At 43.1% G+C, this 15710-nt stretch overlaps 1 protein-coding gene across 5 annotated transcripts in view; it reads right to left on the bottom strand.

The window, feature by feature from the left end:
* gaa2 (alpha glucosidase 2) overlaps window positions 1-15710 on the bottom strand; it is an 80733-nt gene that overhangs the window by 54605 nt on the left and 10418 nt on the right. For 4 of the 5 annotated variants that reach the window (XM_072559221.1, XM_072559218.1, XM_072559222.1 and 1 more), the window contains 2 exons: window positions 6975-7041; window positions 676-1273 (listed from right to left, as the gene is read on the bottom strand). In XM_072559221.1, coding sequence (XP_072415322.1) covers window positions 676-1263 — 588 coding nt within the window. In that variant the 5' untranslated portion in view covers window positions 1264-1273; window positions 6975-7041. Of the gene's footprint in view, window positions 1-675; window positions 1274-6974; window positions 7042-11752; window positions 11867-15710 lie in introns of those variants that run through there. The other variant, XM_072559219.1, reaches the window with a different exon arrangement.

Raw genomic sequence — 15710 nt, 5'->3', positions numbered from 1 at the left:
AGGGATGCTATACAAATGCATATCTTCCTTTTTTCCAGACTAATAATTTAGAGAATAACAGCTTGAATTCTGCCATGATACTTTGAAAATGTAAGTTGGCTTTTTTAAAACTGTCATGCTAAAAACTGGCAATAATGATAATGACGATGAAGTTGGTGGATTGTTGTGAAAACTTGACCGTTTCATTAGTGTTCTTAAAGGGAAGGAGATTTGTCAATACCTGTGACTCCAGTCCCACAGCAATGTGCCTCACTATTACCTACCCTCTGAAATAGCACAGGAAAATACTTGTGGAAGAAAGCATTTGCATAGCACCCTTCCCATCCTCCAGATGTCTCAAAGTGCTGCACAGCCTCTTATGTGCTTTTTGAAGTGTGGGCACTGTTGTATTGAGTGAACAGTTCAAGAGGATTCAGAATCCTGACAGGAATCAGGACAGGCGACAAACAGGAACACCCACATCCTGAGAAAACCTTTGGAAAAACAGCCTCTGCAGATTTAACGCATGCACTTCTTGTCATTAAAAATCCAACTGCTTTACTCATGCCCTGTCCAAGCAAACGACAGAAGCACTATCTAGTCCAGCAATGCCTAAAGATGGCTAATAAATGCTAGATTTGCCAGATCTCAAGGTTTAAAAGTAGCACCGTTTCAGCTTGGGTAGGAATTCCTCACCTGGATGTGAAGTCTGCTGTTGGCTTCAAACATCACGTTGAGTTGAAGTTTGAAAACATCCCGTGGGTAGTAGGTTTTATTCCATCGCAGCAGCTCTCCAGCTTCGCCCAGCTCTGTGAGGGTCCGGTTCCTCAGGGTGTAACTCGGAAAGTTGGGTGGGTAGAAGCACCAGGGCACCCCAGCTAGATTTGGGGGTACCTGGATAAAACAGCAGGCACGCTGCTCACACAGCTCCCGGGTGACCACTCGGTCTCTTTCAGGGTAACAGTCAAACCTGCGGCTTTCCGGGATCCGGGAGCAGCTGTCAAGATCTCTCCGTGCATCCTCCTGCCTATTCCAGGATTGCACATGGCGCACTTCCCTCTCTGGAGCCTCTGCCCAGCTGATGGCAGAGTGCCCGACTGTCCACCAATGGTGAGACCAGGAGGCATTTAGACCGAGAAGAAGTATCATGGTGGGAATCGATACCCACAGATACCAGTGTCGATGGGTACAGCCCTGCGCTACATTTCCTTGAACCAAGTGGTGAGATTTCATCCCCTCTTCACCCACCAAGGGATTCAGCAGGAACACCTTCTCATTAGCCATCACACTGACCCTGAAATAATTATAAAGAACATAATTAATTTTATTTTCATCGCAATTTTGTCCCATTTCCCAAACTCCTTTCAAATGGAGAGGTTAATGAAGGAAAGGCTGTCCTCCAATACCTTGTCCATCTGTCCTTTTGACATATTAGATGTACAACCCAGCTCGGTACACACACACACACACACACACACACACACACACACACACACACACACACAGTCACTGCAGTGGTCAGAGGTAGGGGATCTGTCTAATGTCCAATTGATCAAGGCAGAGACTGCTGTATGTCAGACCTTGACACACTGAGGGGAGGTGCTCGTGAGAGTGCTCCCGACTGAGGCACGGTGACATGCAAAAAAACTCTTTAGGGACTGAATATTCAATCATGCAGCATTTTCTTTCTAACAATTGTCTTTTCACAATAAACAAAGGAGGTTAAACAGAGAGGAAACCATCTCCATTGTAGAGCCCATTCCTCTACTCCTGGAAGAGTCACAGTCAGTTATTCATTGGCAGTGACAGAGTGGGGAGCAGCACCCTCACCTCTGAGACAGTACATCACAGATTCAAGTCCCACTCTAGAGCAGCATAAAACCTAGGCTGGTCCTCCAAGGAGATGGGGGGCGCGGTGGGGGTTTGTTGCCTCTGGGGTTAAACCGAGACTTCTGGTTCCCTCTCAGATGGATGTTAAAAATCCTACAGTACAATTTCAAAAGAGAGTAGGGGAGATTCCTCCAGTACTCTAGACAATACTTAGTCCTCAAACCATATCTAAAATCAGAACTACATGGTTATTTATCTCATTGCTGTTTATGGGATCCTGTTCTCTGCAAATTGGTTGTTGTTTTTCCAAAATCATAACAATAGTCACAGTTTAGAAAGTATGTCATTGGCTGTAAAACTTTGAGATCCTCTGAAGTTAAGAAAGGTGCCAAATAAATGCAATACTCTCAAATCTGTTTTTCCCCTAAGTTAAGCTCTTACTGCCACAATAACTAAATGGTCTGAACTCCCCCATACACCCAATTGTTTGTTTGCTCAACTGTGTAAGAGTGAGAATGTATCTGTAATCAAAGCAGGAATACTTAGTCTGCTAAGCTAGGCTTGCCTGCAGTCTGTTGGCACTGAGCACTGTCATTAAATCAACTGGATGGAGTTTTAAAACTCCATGTTGTCAGAAGTGGTCCCTGATCTGCAGAATGCGCAATCTTCCCTGGAAATTTCCTTAAAGTCCCACCAAGAATTCCTGGACCATCATCCTCCCTTGCACTGTCTTTATCGTGTCATCACACTTTCACACTTTCCCCATTGATTCACAGCAGCACCAGCATGTGGTGAAATATATGAAAGGCCTGCATTTGTTTATCATTTTTATGACCTCAGAGCATCCCAAACTTTTTAAAAATAAAGTACTTTTGAAGTGTAGTCATTGCTATAAAGAAGGAGACACAGCAACTTATTTGCATACAGCAAGTTCATATAAACAGCAATGTGATAAAGTTCAATTTTTTTATTGATGAATATTGATTCAGGACTCTGCTCCTCTTCCAAACGATGCTATGGCATCTTTTGCATCACTCCGGAGAGCAGTTGAAACTGCTCATTCATTTTGAAGGATGTGTTAAAACAGTCTTGTAGACAGTTTACACCAATAATACAGCAAATTATATGACAAGATTAAATTACATTTGCATAAATCCCTTGACGATATTGATGGCCATAGCTTGGATCAATCCCAATAGACCCATGCTTTAAGCTTAATTGCTCTTGCTTCTCCATGCATTCTCACTTCAAAAGGATAAAACCTCATCTCTGCATCTCTTACGCTGGTTCCTCCTCCCCCTACTCTGTGAAATTCCTTACCTCCCTCAACCATTCTCCAATCTGGAGTGTTTTAAAGACACACATTTGTGATCACCCCATCTTTAAATCATCCACTTTCAGCAGTCTTTTCTCTCACATTTTCATCCAAAGTATGGTGATGTCAAATTTTTTTTTAAAAATCAAAAGAGTCACATGTTTGACAGAGAAGGAGGTCACATGAAGGTTGCTTACAAACTTAGCTGGTGAAAGAGAAAGAGGGAAGTGATATGAAACAGACTGGACCTGGAAGACTGATGGCTCATCCATAAATGAGAAGAACTGAAACAATGTCAGTGGGAAAATCTCTCACACAGAGAGTGCAGTATGTTAGGAATAGAAAGAGACATTTCCATGACTGGACCTCAGACCATCCTGCTCTACACACATACAATGGTAATGGAGGGGAGCAACTAATCTCTATTAACTTGAAACAGATCCCGAATGAGTAAATTCCCAGAGGTGAAGAGCTTGAGAAATCTGGGTGCCAGAACTACCAGCTCTCCTCATTACTTAACCTCCTCCAACCCTACATGACACTGAGATGTCTCTATTCCACCATGTCTGGCTGCTTGTCCCGACATAGTTTAAACTGCTGCACCATTTGTGATTCTGCCTTCAGACTCTGGAATTCCCTTCCTAAAACTTTCCTTCTTTAAAACGCTGTGTAGAACCTCCCTCTTTGCCCAGGCTATTGGTCATTTTGTCATAATGTTTCCTTATTGGGTTTAGGACCAATTTTTATTTAACAAATCTCGTTGGAGGAGTCTTATGACATGCTACTGGGTTAAAGTTTCTGTAGTGACACTTAATTCATGAAGATGGTGAGAGGGTATCACCCCTATCCACGTGGTTCTGAGCTCCTGACAGGAATCATTGTGTTACAATCTGGAGCAGGGGCCCATTATTTTTCCAGTGTTTCCAAACTGAACTGGTTTAACTATTGGCTATGAGTCCATTATTGGCAGTCTTCTACTAAATCAGATGTTCATGGATTCAAGACCCACTCCAGTGATTTGAACACGAAGGATCGATTTTGGGACCACTGCTGTTTGTCATTTTTACAAATGACTTGGACGCAGGCATGGGTGGTGGGTTGGTAGGTTTGCAGATGACACTGAGGTTGGTGGAGTGGTGGACGGTGTGGAAGAATGTTGTGGGTTGCAGGGGGACTTGGATTGGCTGCAGAGTTGTGCTGAGGGGTGGCAGATGGAGTTTGGTGCGGATAAGTGTGAGGTCATTCACTTTGGGAAGAGTGGCAGGAGGGCAGAGTACTGGGTCAATGGAAGGATTACATAGAACATAGAAAAATACCACGCAGTACAGGCCCTTTGGCCCTCGATGTTGCGCCGATCCAAGCTCACCTAACCTACACTAGCCCACTATCCTCCATATGCCTATCCAATGCCCGTTTAAATGCCCATAAAGAGGGAGAGTCCATCACTGCTACTGACAGGGCATTCCATGAACTCACAACTCGCTGAGTAAAAAATCTACCCCTAACATCTGTTCTATACCTACCACCCCTTAATTTAAAGCTATGCCCCCTCGTAATAGCTGACTCCATACGTGGAAAAAGGTTCTCATGGTCAACCCTATCTAAACCCCTAATCATCTTGTACACCTCTGTCAAGTCACCCCTAAACCTTCTTTTCTCCAATGAAAACAGCCCCAAGTGCCTCAGCCTTTCCTCATACGATCTTCCTACCATACCAGGCAACATCCTGGTAAACCTCCTCTGCACCCGTTCCAGTGCCTCCACATCCTTCCTATAGAATGGTGACCAAACTGCACACAATACTCCAAATGCGGCCGCACCAGAGTCTTATACAACTGCAACATGACCTCAGGACTCCGGAACTCAATTCCTCTACCAATAAAAGCCAGTACACCATATGCCTTCTTCACAGCACTATTTACCTGGGTGACAACTTTCAGAGATCTGTGTACATGGACACCAAGATCCCTCTGCTCATCCACACTACCAAGTATCCGACCATTAGCCCAGTACCCCATCTTTTTGTTACTCATACCAAAGTGAATCACCTCACACTTACCCACATTGAACTCCATTTGCCACCTTTCTGCCCAGCTCTGCAGCTTAACTATATCCCGCTGTAACCTGACACATCCTTCCTCACTGTCAACAACTCCACCGACATTCATATCATCCGCAAACTTGCTCACCCAACCTTCTAGCCCCTCCTCCAGGTCATTTATAAAAATGACAAACAGCAATGGCCCCAAAACAGATCCTTGCGGAACACCGCTAGTAACTGCACTCCAAGATGAACCTTTACCATCAACTATTACCCTCTATCTTCTTCCAGCCAGCCAATTCCTAATCCAAACCTCCAACTCACCCTCAATGCCATACTTCCGTATTTTTTGCAGTAGCCTACCATGGGGAACCTTATCAAGCGCCTGACTAAAATCCATATACACCACATCTACCGCTTTACCCTCGTCCACCTCCTTAGTCACCTTCTCAAAGAATTCAATAAGGTTTGTGAGGCACGATCTGCCCTTCACCAAAACCATGCTGACTATCCTTGATCACATTATTCCTATCCAGATGTTCATAAATCCTATCCCTTACAATTCTCTCTAAGACTTTGCCCACAATAGAAGTGAGGCTCACCGGCCTATAGTTACTAGGGTTATCCCTACTCCCCTTCTTGAACAAGGGAACCACATTTGCTATCCTCCAGTCGTAGTGTGGATGCGCAGAGGGATCTTGGTGTCCTTGTAATAGATCCCTGAAAGTTGCCACTCAGGTTGGTAGTGCTGTTAAGAAGGCATATGGTGTGTTAGGTTTTATTGGTAGAGGGATTGAGTTCCGGAGCCATGATCTCATACTGCAACTGTACAAAATGCTAGTGTGGCCTCACTTGGAATGTTGTGCACAGTTCTGTTTGTCTCATTATAGGAAGGATGTGGTAGCATTAGAAAAGGTGCAGAGGAGATTTACCGGAATGTTGCCTGGTCTGGAGGGAAGGTCTTATGAGGAAAGGCTGAGGGACTTAGGTCAGTTCTTATTGGCAAGAAAAAGACTAAGAGGGGATTTAATAGAGACATACAAGATGACCAGAGGATGAGATAGGGTAGACAGTGAAAGTCTTTTTCCAAGGACGATAACATCGGCTTATATGAGGGGGCTTAGTTGCAAATTGAGGGGGGATAGATTTAAAACAGATGTCAGAGGCAGGTTCTTTACTCAGCGAGTGGTAAGGGCATGGAATGCCCTACCTGCTAATGTAGTTAACTCAGCCACATTAGGGGCATTTAAACAGTCCTTGGAAAAGCATATGGATTATGATGGGATAGTATAGGGGATGCTGGAAAAGCACAGCAGGTCAGGCAGCATCCAAGGAGCAGGAGAATCGACGTTTCGGGCATGAGCCCTTCTTCAGGATTCCTGAAGAAGGGCTCATTCCCGAAACGTCGATTCTCCTGCTCCTTGGATGCTGCCTGACCTGCTGCGCTTTTCCAGCAACACATTTTCAGCTCTGATCTCCAGCATCTGCAGTCCTCACTTTCTCCTAGTATAGGGGATGGGCTTATATTTGTTCATTGAGGGCTGAAGGGCCTGTTCTGTGCTGTATTGTTTGATGTTCTGTGTGACATAGGCTCAAACTCCAGAATCAAAACTCTCTGTTTTTGTCTCATCACATTCTAGTCGAAGACCAGGAATGAGATTCTCAATCTTGGATGACAGCATTCAGTAAATGGCTGAATGAATAAAATCAGTAGCATTTTACATTAGAAATGTTGAGCTGCACTGATGGCTCAGTGGCCTATACACTGCCCTCTGTGGTGGTTACCCCTACAGTCAGTGTTAGCCTTACCTCGAGGTCAGGACGTCACGGGTTCAAGTCCCACTGCACAGACACCGACACAAAATCTGGTCTGACTCTGTAAAAAGGAAAGAGTGCCACATTGTTGGAGTTAAGTGAATTGGTAGTGATACCATCTGTGCCCTCAGGTGCAAGTTAAAAAAATCTCATAGCACTAGGTCAAAGAATTGCACAGAAATTCTCCATGGTTTCAAGCCCAATAAATACCCATCAAACAATCTTACTGAAATCAAATCATTTAGTCACCATTGCATTGCATTTGGTCTCATTAATGACCAACCTGGCTGCCAACACAGGTACAAGAAAATATCATTTCACCAGCCCCACTCCTGAGTCTGTTTGACCCATTCGATATGATTTTGTCTGATCTTTAATCGAACTCCATATATCTGACTGAGCCCATATCTCTCAACATAATTGAGTAACAGAAACCTTTCAGCCTCAGGTAAACATTTTCCAATTGATATTGCGTCAATTGCAGAAGACTGCTCACATGTAGGAGTGTTCCTGAATTTGTTCCTTATTAAACTAACTCAAACATTTTGACTATGCCCCCATTCTTGACTCTGCAAATAGCGCAATTATTTTCTACCAATTTACTTTATCTGTTCCCCTTCATATCTTGAAAACATTGATGAATTAACTGTCAAGGTTTCCAGGAAAACACTCCTTGCTTCTAACATCTCTCCTTACAATTCAACGTTTATCGTTCTAATAAATCTATGTTGTAATCCCTCAGAGGTCAATACACTCTTTCTAAGGTGTGGTGCTTGTAGTGTGAAGGGTTAAGGCATACTATGTGATATGCTGATGACACATAGTATACACCATAGGGAAAATATAATATCACAAGACCTTGTTCTCTTTTGCAGCCTTGTCAGAGAGTCATGAAGCACAGAAAAGGCCATTTGGCCCATCAAGTATACACCTACAGTATAGTTTTCAGATAAAGTTCCATTAAGATGTTTCTGAAATAAACTTGATGCTTTCCTGGCCTCAGAAGATTCTGCAAATATTGACATAATGACATAAAAATCATATATGGTGGCAGTGGATGAAAGAAAAAGCATGGAAATGTCTGCTATCCGGCAAAACTTTCAAACAGATCACAGGACTGGATCAAGCAGGAGCAAGCTGAATTCACATTGAAGATTTACAAATTTGGGTTCACTGTGAAGTTTAAGCAATGATCAAGTCAGTATACCATTGTATGCAAGGGATGGTTGCACACACAAAGTCCTAGTCAAACAAGGGATTGAAAGTGAAAAGGCTAAGAATGAGGAAGCAATAAAAGCAATCAAAGCTGAATTCGGTCTTTGGAAAACAAAACCATTGTCAAACAAACTTTATTTAATAAGTGTACCCAAAAACAAGGGAAAAGTATTGATGCTTTTATCAATGACCTGTAAAGACTTGCACAGAAGTATTAGTAAGCAAATTAAAAGAAGAAATAATCAGGTACAGAATTGTTGTCAGAGTCTTAGATAAAGCATTGTCTCATCATAGAGTCATAGAGATGTACAGCACAGAAACAGACCCTTCAATCCAACCCATTCATGCCAACTAGATATCCCAACCCAATCTAGTCCCATCTGTCAGCATCCGATCCATATCCCTCCAAACCCTTCCTATTCATATACCCATCCAAATGCCTCTTAAAAGTTGCAATTGTATCAGCCTCCACCACTTCCTCTGGCAGCTCATTCCATATTCGTACTACCTTCTGCGTGAAAAAGTTGCCCCTTAGGTCTCTTTTATATCTTTCCCCTCTCATCCTAAACTTATGCCCTTTAGTTCTGGACTCCCCCACCCAAGGGAAAAGACTTTGACTATTTACACTATCCATTCCCCTCATAATTTTGTAAACCTCTATAAGGTCACCCCTCAGCCTCCGACACTCCAGAGAAAACAGACTCAGCCTGTTCAGCCACTCCCTATAGCTCAAATCCTTCAACCCTGGCATCATCCTTGTGAATGTTTTCTGAACCCTTTCAAGTTTCACAACATCCTTCCGATAAGAAGGAGGCCAGAAGTGAATGCAATATTCTAACAATGGCCTAACCAATGTCCTGTCCAGCCTCAACATGACCTCCCAACTCCTGTACTCAATACTCTGACCAATAAAGGGAAGCATACCAAAAGCCTTCTTCACTATCCTATCTACCTGCGACTCCACTTTCAAGGAGCTATGACCCTGCACTCCAAGGTCTCTTTGTTCAGCAACACTCCCTCGGACCTTACCATTAAGTGTATAAGTCCTGCTAAGATTTGCTTTCCCAAAATGCAGCACCTCGCATTTATCTGAATTCAACTCCATCTGCCACTTCTCAGCTCATTGGACCAACTGGTCAAGATCCCGTTGTAATCTGAGGTAACCCTCTTCGCTGTCCACTACACCTCCAATTTTGGTGTCATCTGCAAACTTACTAACTGTACCTCTTATGCTTGCATCCAAATCATTTATGTAAATGACAAAAAATAAAGGACCCAACACCGATCCTTGTGGCACTCCACTGGTCACAGACCTCCAGTCTGAAAAACAACCCTCTACCACCACCCTCTGTCTTCTACCTTTGAGCCAGTTCTGTATCCAAATGGCTAGTTCGCCCTGTATTCTGTGAGATCTAACCTTGCTAATCAGTCTCCCATGGGGAACCTTGTTGAACGCCTTACTGAAGTCCATATAGATCACATCTACTGCTCTGCCCTTATCAATCCTCTTAGTTACTTCATCAAAAAACTCAATCAAGTTTGTGAGACATGATTTCCCATGCACAAAGCCATGTTGACTATCCCTAATCAGTCCTTGCCTTTCCAAATACACACACATCCTGTCCCTCAGGATTCCCTCCAACAACTTGCCCACCACCGACGTCAGGCTCACTTGTCTATAGTTCCTTGGCTTGTCCTTACCACCCTTCTTAAACAGTGGCACCATGTTTGCCAACCTCCAGTCTTCCGGCACCTCACATGTGACTATTGATGATATAATTATCTCAGCAAGAGGCCCAGCAATCACTTCCCTAGCACTTCTCTGATCAGGTCCTGGGGATTTATCCACCTTTACCCGTTTCAAGAAATCCAGCACTTCCTCCTCTGTAATATGGACATTTTGCAGGATGTCACCATTTATTTCCCTACAGTCTATATCTTCCGTATCCTTTTCCACAGTAAATACTGATGCAAAGTACTCATTTAGTATCTCCCCCATTTTCTGCGGCTCCACACAAAGGCTGCCTTGCTGATCTTTGAAGGGCCCTATTCTCTCCCCAGTTACCCTTTTGTCCTTAATATATTTGCAAAAACTCTTTGGATTCTCCTGAATTTATTTGCAAAAGCCATCTCATGTCCTCTTTTTGCCCTCCTGATTTGCCTCTTAAGTATACTTCTACTTCCTTTATATTCTTCTAAGGATTCACTCGATCTATCCAGTCTATACCTGACATATGCTTCCTTCTTTTTCTTAACCAAACCCTCAAATTCTTTAGTCATCCAGCATTCCCTATACCTACCACCCTTCCCTTTCATCCTGACAGGAATATACTTTCTCTGGATTCTCGTTATCTCATTTCTGAAGGCTTCCCATTTTCTAGCCGTCCATTTACCTGCGAACATCTGCCCCCAATCAGCTTTTGAAAGTTCTTGCCTAATACCGTCAAAATTGACCTTTCTCCAATTTAGAACTTCAACTTTTAGATCTGGTCTATCCTTTTCCATCACTATTTTAAATCTCATAGAATTATGGTCGCTGGCCCCAAAGTGCTCCCCCACTGACATTATTTCCCAAGAGTAGGCTAAGTTTTGCACCTTCTCTAGTAGGTTTATCCACATTCTGAATCCGAAAATTACCTTGTACACACTTAAGAAATTCCTCTCCATCTAAACCCTCAACACTATGGCATTCCCAGTCTGTGTTTGGAAAGTTAAAATCCCCTACCGTAACCACCCTATTATTCTTACAGATAGCTGAGATCTCCTTACAAGTTTGTTTCTCAATTTCCCTCTGACTACTAGGGGGTCTATAATACAATCCCAATAAGGTGAGTATCCCTTTCTTATTTCTCAGTTCCACCCAAATAACTTCCCTGGATGTATTTCGGGACTATCCTCCCTCAGCACAGCTGTAATGCTATCCTTTATCAAAATGGTCACTTGCAGTCAAGGGATGGCTTGACATTAACAAAGGCTATTGAAGAGACGAGCTGAGGTTAGGAAGTAAAGTTGATTGGTTATTCAGGGTGACAGGGAAAACCACATGCCAACAATGGAGTATGTTCATTTCAAAAGGAGACAAATGACCAGACAAAAATAGGGGAGGCAGGAAATGTGTGCATCAACTAGCTGGTGTTAGTGTTGGGAAAAAATACCCTGGTATTGGTGTCGGGAGAAAAACACTGGTGCAAATGTTGTCCCGCCAATGCGGCCAAATATCATTTTTACAAGAACTTCATACTACTGTCTCAGGATTCAATTAAGCAATGCCTTTTCTTAGCACACCAGGCAAAAATATAATCAACGCTTTTTCAGAGAGGGACACAGTGGCAAGCCGAATTTTAACAGAAAATCCATTTAAAGGGCAACACTGGCATTGCCAACATTGTATTTATAAAAACAGCAGTGCTGTTAGTAATGGATAGCTTATCCCACTCAATGACAGGGCCCCTTGTAAATTACTCTCATACAGCCTGCCCAATGCAATATATTTGTCATATCTGTAAACACACACAGCCCTCTTACATGAACCTTCGGCAATGTATAGACATGCTTACTTCACTTGTTGTTGCTGAATGACGAGTTCCTCTGGATCTTGGAGACAGAAAGCCAACAGTTTCGTATGTCTTTCACCCTGCGTTTTTCCAAACTGTTTCAACCTTTGCCCTTCCAGAAGCTTTTCAATCCTGCTTTGAGGCTCTTTCCCATTTATATGTCGCACAGTGCCCTCTGCTGGAATCATTGCAAGATACAACCTCAGTCCTTCCCACCCCAAGGAGCATCAAAGATTTGACCTTAGACACAGTCAATTGGGTTAACTTGCAGGGGAGTGTATTCACTCCAGTTAACTCAATGCTTCCCATTCAGTGTGTTATCTCAAAGCAGTCAGTCACCATGAACACATGAAAATAAGAAAAGGGAGTTTTGCACACAGGCCAGAATGGGAAAAATCCAGAACATAGGAATATGCTTATAAAATTAGAGCTACAGCAATTAGGAGTAAGCATTTTGTTTTACTTAAAAGATAATGGCAGTGTGTAGCATGTATAAGATTCACTACAGCCCAGGCTCCTTCAAGAACACTTTGCAAATCCGTGATTTTATTTCTACCTGGAAGGACAAGGTCAGGAGACACAGGGAAACATCATTACCTGCAAGTTCCTCTCCAAGTCACAAACTTCCCTGACTCGGAAAAATATCACTGTTCCTTCATTGTTGCTGGATTAAATTTATGGAACTACCTTCTTTACAGCACTGTGGGTGTATCCATCCCACATGAACTGCAGCAGTTTAAGAAGGCCACTGTTTCACTGCCACCTGTTCAAAGGCAATTAAGTTGGGCAAAAAGTAATGTCCACATCCATGAAGAAGAGTAAAAGCCAACTGGAATTATCCCTGTCCAAAAAGATTTAGGATACGTGTTCAATTACATAGAATGAACAGAAATGAAACAGATCATTAGGCCCAAGTGTTAGTTACTGTCCTTCACATCAGCTTTCTACCTCTGGCCCATTTCATTTCACCCTCTAGTCTTCCTTCATGTGCTTTTCTAGTTTCCCCTCAAATGCCTCATTTCTTTGTCCTAACTGCGTGTTGTTTTAAAACGAAAACCTGCATGTACATACCATTTAGGAGACAATCTGACATCTAAAAGAACCCTACAGCCAATGAAGTACTTTTTGAAGCAAAGGGACAGTTTGTAATGCAAAAATCAGAACAGCCAATCGATGCACAGTAATCTCCCATATGCAGCAATGTGGCAATGACCAGGTTATTATACAATGTTGACTAATAGATAAACATTGCCCTGGGCACTCGTATCACTACTGCTCTTTTTCAAAACGGTGCCATGGAAGGGTGATCAGACAGGTGGCACGTCAGTTTAACAGTGCACCCAATGATAGAATCATTGACCATTCTCACTACTGCATTGGAATGTCAGCTTTGATCTTTGTACGTAAGACCTGGAGTGAGATCAGATCCTTGTGACTCATGGACAAGAGTATTACCAACAGATCCACAGTTGTTTCAAGTCTGTAGGCTTCCCACTTTTGAGATAAAGAATTCCTTATTGAATTTAGTGGATGCTTACACATTTATCTCCCAGTTGTGGACTTGCCATTATAGTCAAGAAAGACAGCAATGCCTCTACTTCCTCAGGAGGCTAAGGAAATTTGATATGTTCATAAAGACGCTCACAAATTTTTACAGATGCACTATAGAAAGCAACCAATCTGATTTGATTTGACTTATTATTGTCAGGTGTACTTAGGTGCAGTGAAAAGTTTTGTTTTGTATGCAGTACAGACAGATCGTACCATACAAAGATCATAGGGTGATGGAATAGAACGAGGAATACAAAATTACGGGTGCAAAGGAGGTGCAGAAAAGCAAGATCAACATTAAATTTGAAATTTGAGAGGTCCATTCAGAAGTCTAACAACGAAAACAAAGCAGTTCTTAAACCTGTTGTCACATGTGTTTAAGCTTTTGTATCTTCTGCCTGATGAAAGAGGTTGGAAGAGATTGTAACCAGGGTAGGAGGGGTCTCTGATGATGTTGGCTGCCTTTCCAAGACAGTGAGAAGTAAAGATGGAGTCAATGGACAGAAGGTTGGCTTGCATGGTGGTCTGGGCTGTGTTCACACATCCCTGTAGTTTCTTACGGTCCTGGGCAGAACAGTTGCCGTGCCAAGCCGTGATGCATCCAGGTAGAATGCTTCCTATGGTGCACCTATAGAAGTTGATGAGAGTCCTCATGACATGCCAAATTTCCTTAGCCTCCTGAGGAAGAGGAGGCATTATTATACCTTCTTGCCCATCACATCAATATGGGTGGTCCAGGACAGATTTTTGGTGATGATCCTCCTCAGAACTTAATGCTCTTGACTATCTCCACCCCAGCTCCACTGAGGTAGAAATGGACATGTCCTCCTCCTTGAGTCCTGAAGTCGATGATTAGCTATTTAGTTTTGCTGACATTGAGACAGAGAGAGAGAGATTGTCCTCACACCACTCACTTCATCTCTTTCCTGTATTCTGTATCATCATTGTTTGATATCCGGCCTACAACGATGGTGTTGTCAACGCACTTGTAGATGGAGTTCTGACAAAACTTAGCAACACAGTCATGAGTATATAGGGAGTACAGTACTGGGCTGTGTACGCAGCCTTGCAGGATACCAGTGTTGGGGATTGTCATGGCGGAAGTGTTGTTACCTATCCTCACTGATTGTGGTCTGTGGGTCAGGAAGCCGATAATCCAGTTGCAGAGGGTGGAGTCAAGACATGGGTCTCAAAGTTTGGAGATATCTTTGGTTGGAATTATAGTGTTGAAGGTGAAGCTGTAATCGATAAGTAGAGGCCTGACATAGGTATCCTTATTATCCTGATGTTCCAGGGATGAGTGTAGAGCCAGGGAGATGGCAGCTGCCAGGGATCTGTTGTGCCAGTTGGCAATTTGTAAGAGATCAAGGCAGACTGGGAAGCTAGTGTTGATATGAGCCATAGTCGAGACTGTGTTGCTGGAAAAGCACAGCAGGTTAGGCAGCATCCGAGGAGCAGGAAAATCAATGTTTCGGGCCAGAGCTCTTCATCAGGAATTCCCAATGAAGGGCTCTGGCCCGAAACGTCGATTGTCCTGCTCCTCGGATGCTGCCTGACCGGCTGTGCTTTTCCAGCAATACACTCTCAACTCTGATCTCCAGCACCTGCAGACCTCACTTTCTCCTAGTTGTTATGAGGTATAACTAACCTCCAAAAGCACTCCGCAATTATGGAGGTCAGAGCCACCGTCTGGGTACATCACAGCGTGATATGACAACTGCTCTCCCTGAGACTGAAAGAAACCTTAGAGAGTCTGAACGTAGCCCAGTCCATCAGACAAACCAATGTCTCATCCATTGGCTTCATCGATACTTCCTGCTGCCTTGGGAAAGCAACTAACATAAATCAAAGATCCCTCCCATCCCAATTATACTCTCTTCCACCCATTTTTATAAGATATAAAAGATATAAAACTTTGTGTACACTTACAAACAGATTCAAGAACAATTTCTTTCCCGCTGTTATCATACTTTTAAATGGACCTCTTTAACATTAATGTTGGTCTCTCTCTGCACCTTCTTGGCAGCTGTAACATAGTATCCTGCACTCTGTTCTTTAACCTGATGCACTTCTATACAGTAATATGATCTGCCCGTAAAGCACGCAAGACAACACTTTCCACTGTTCCCAGGGTACACCTGACAATAATAAATCAAATCAGATGGAAACATCTTTCTCGATGTAAACCCCATTCATCCCCTTCAGAATTTTCAAAACCAGTCTTAGGTCACTCCCCAGCCTTCTAATTTCTGGCAAAAACAAACCTCAGCCCCCTGTACAACCTCTCCTGCTCTTTATAATCATTCGGTTCTCGTATCAACTCTGGAACTCATTGACGCAGCTTCTCAAGAGCCTCTGTATTATTTTTGTAGACAGAGATCAGAACTGTTGGAACTATCAAAAGATCCAT

This window comes from Chiloscyllium punctatum, chromosome 40 (assembly GCF_047496795.1).
Source record: "Chiloscyllium punctatum isolate Juve2018m chromosome 40, sChiPun1.3, whole genome shotgun sequence".
Classification (NCBI taxonomy): Eukaryota; Metazoa; Chordata; class Chondrichthyes; order Orectolobiformes; family Hemiscylliidae; genus Chiloscyllium; species Chiloscyllium punctatum.
The sequence above is the reverse complement of the archived record's forward strand: the minus strand, read 5'-3'. Positions and strand labels throughout refer to the sequence as shown.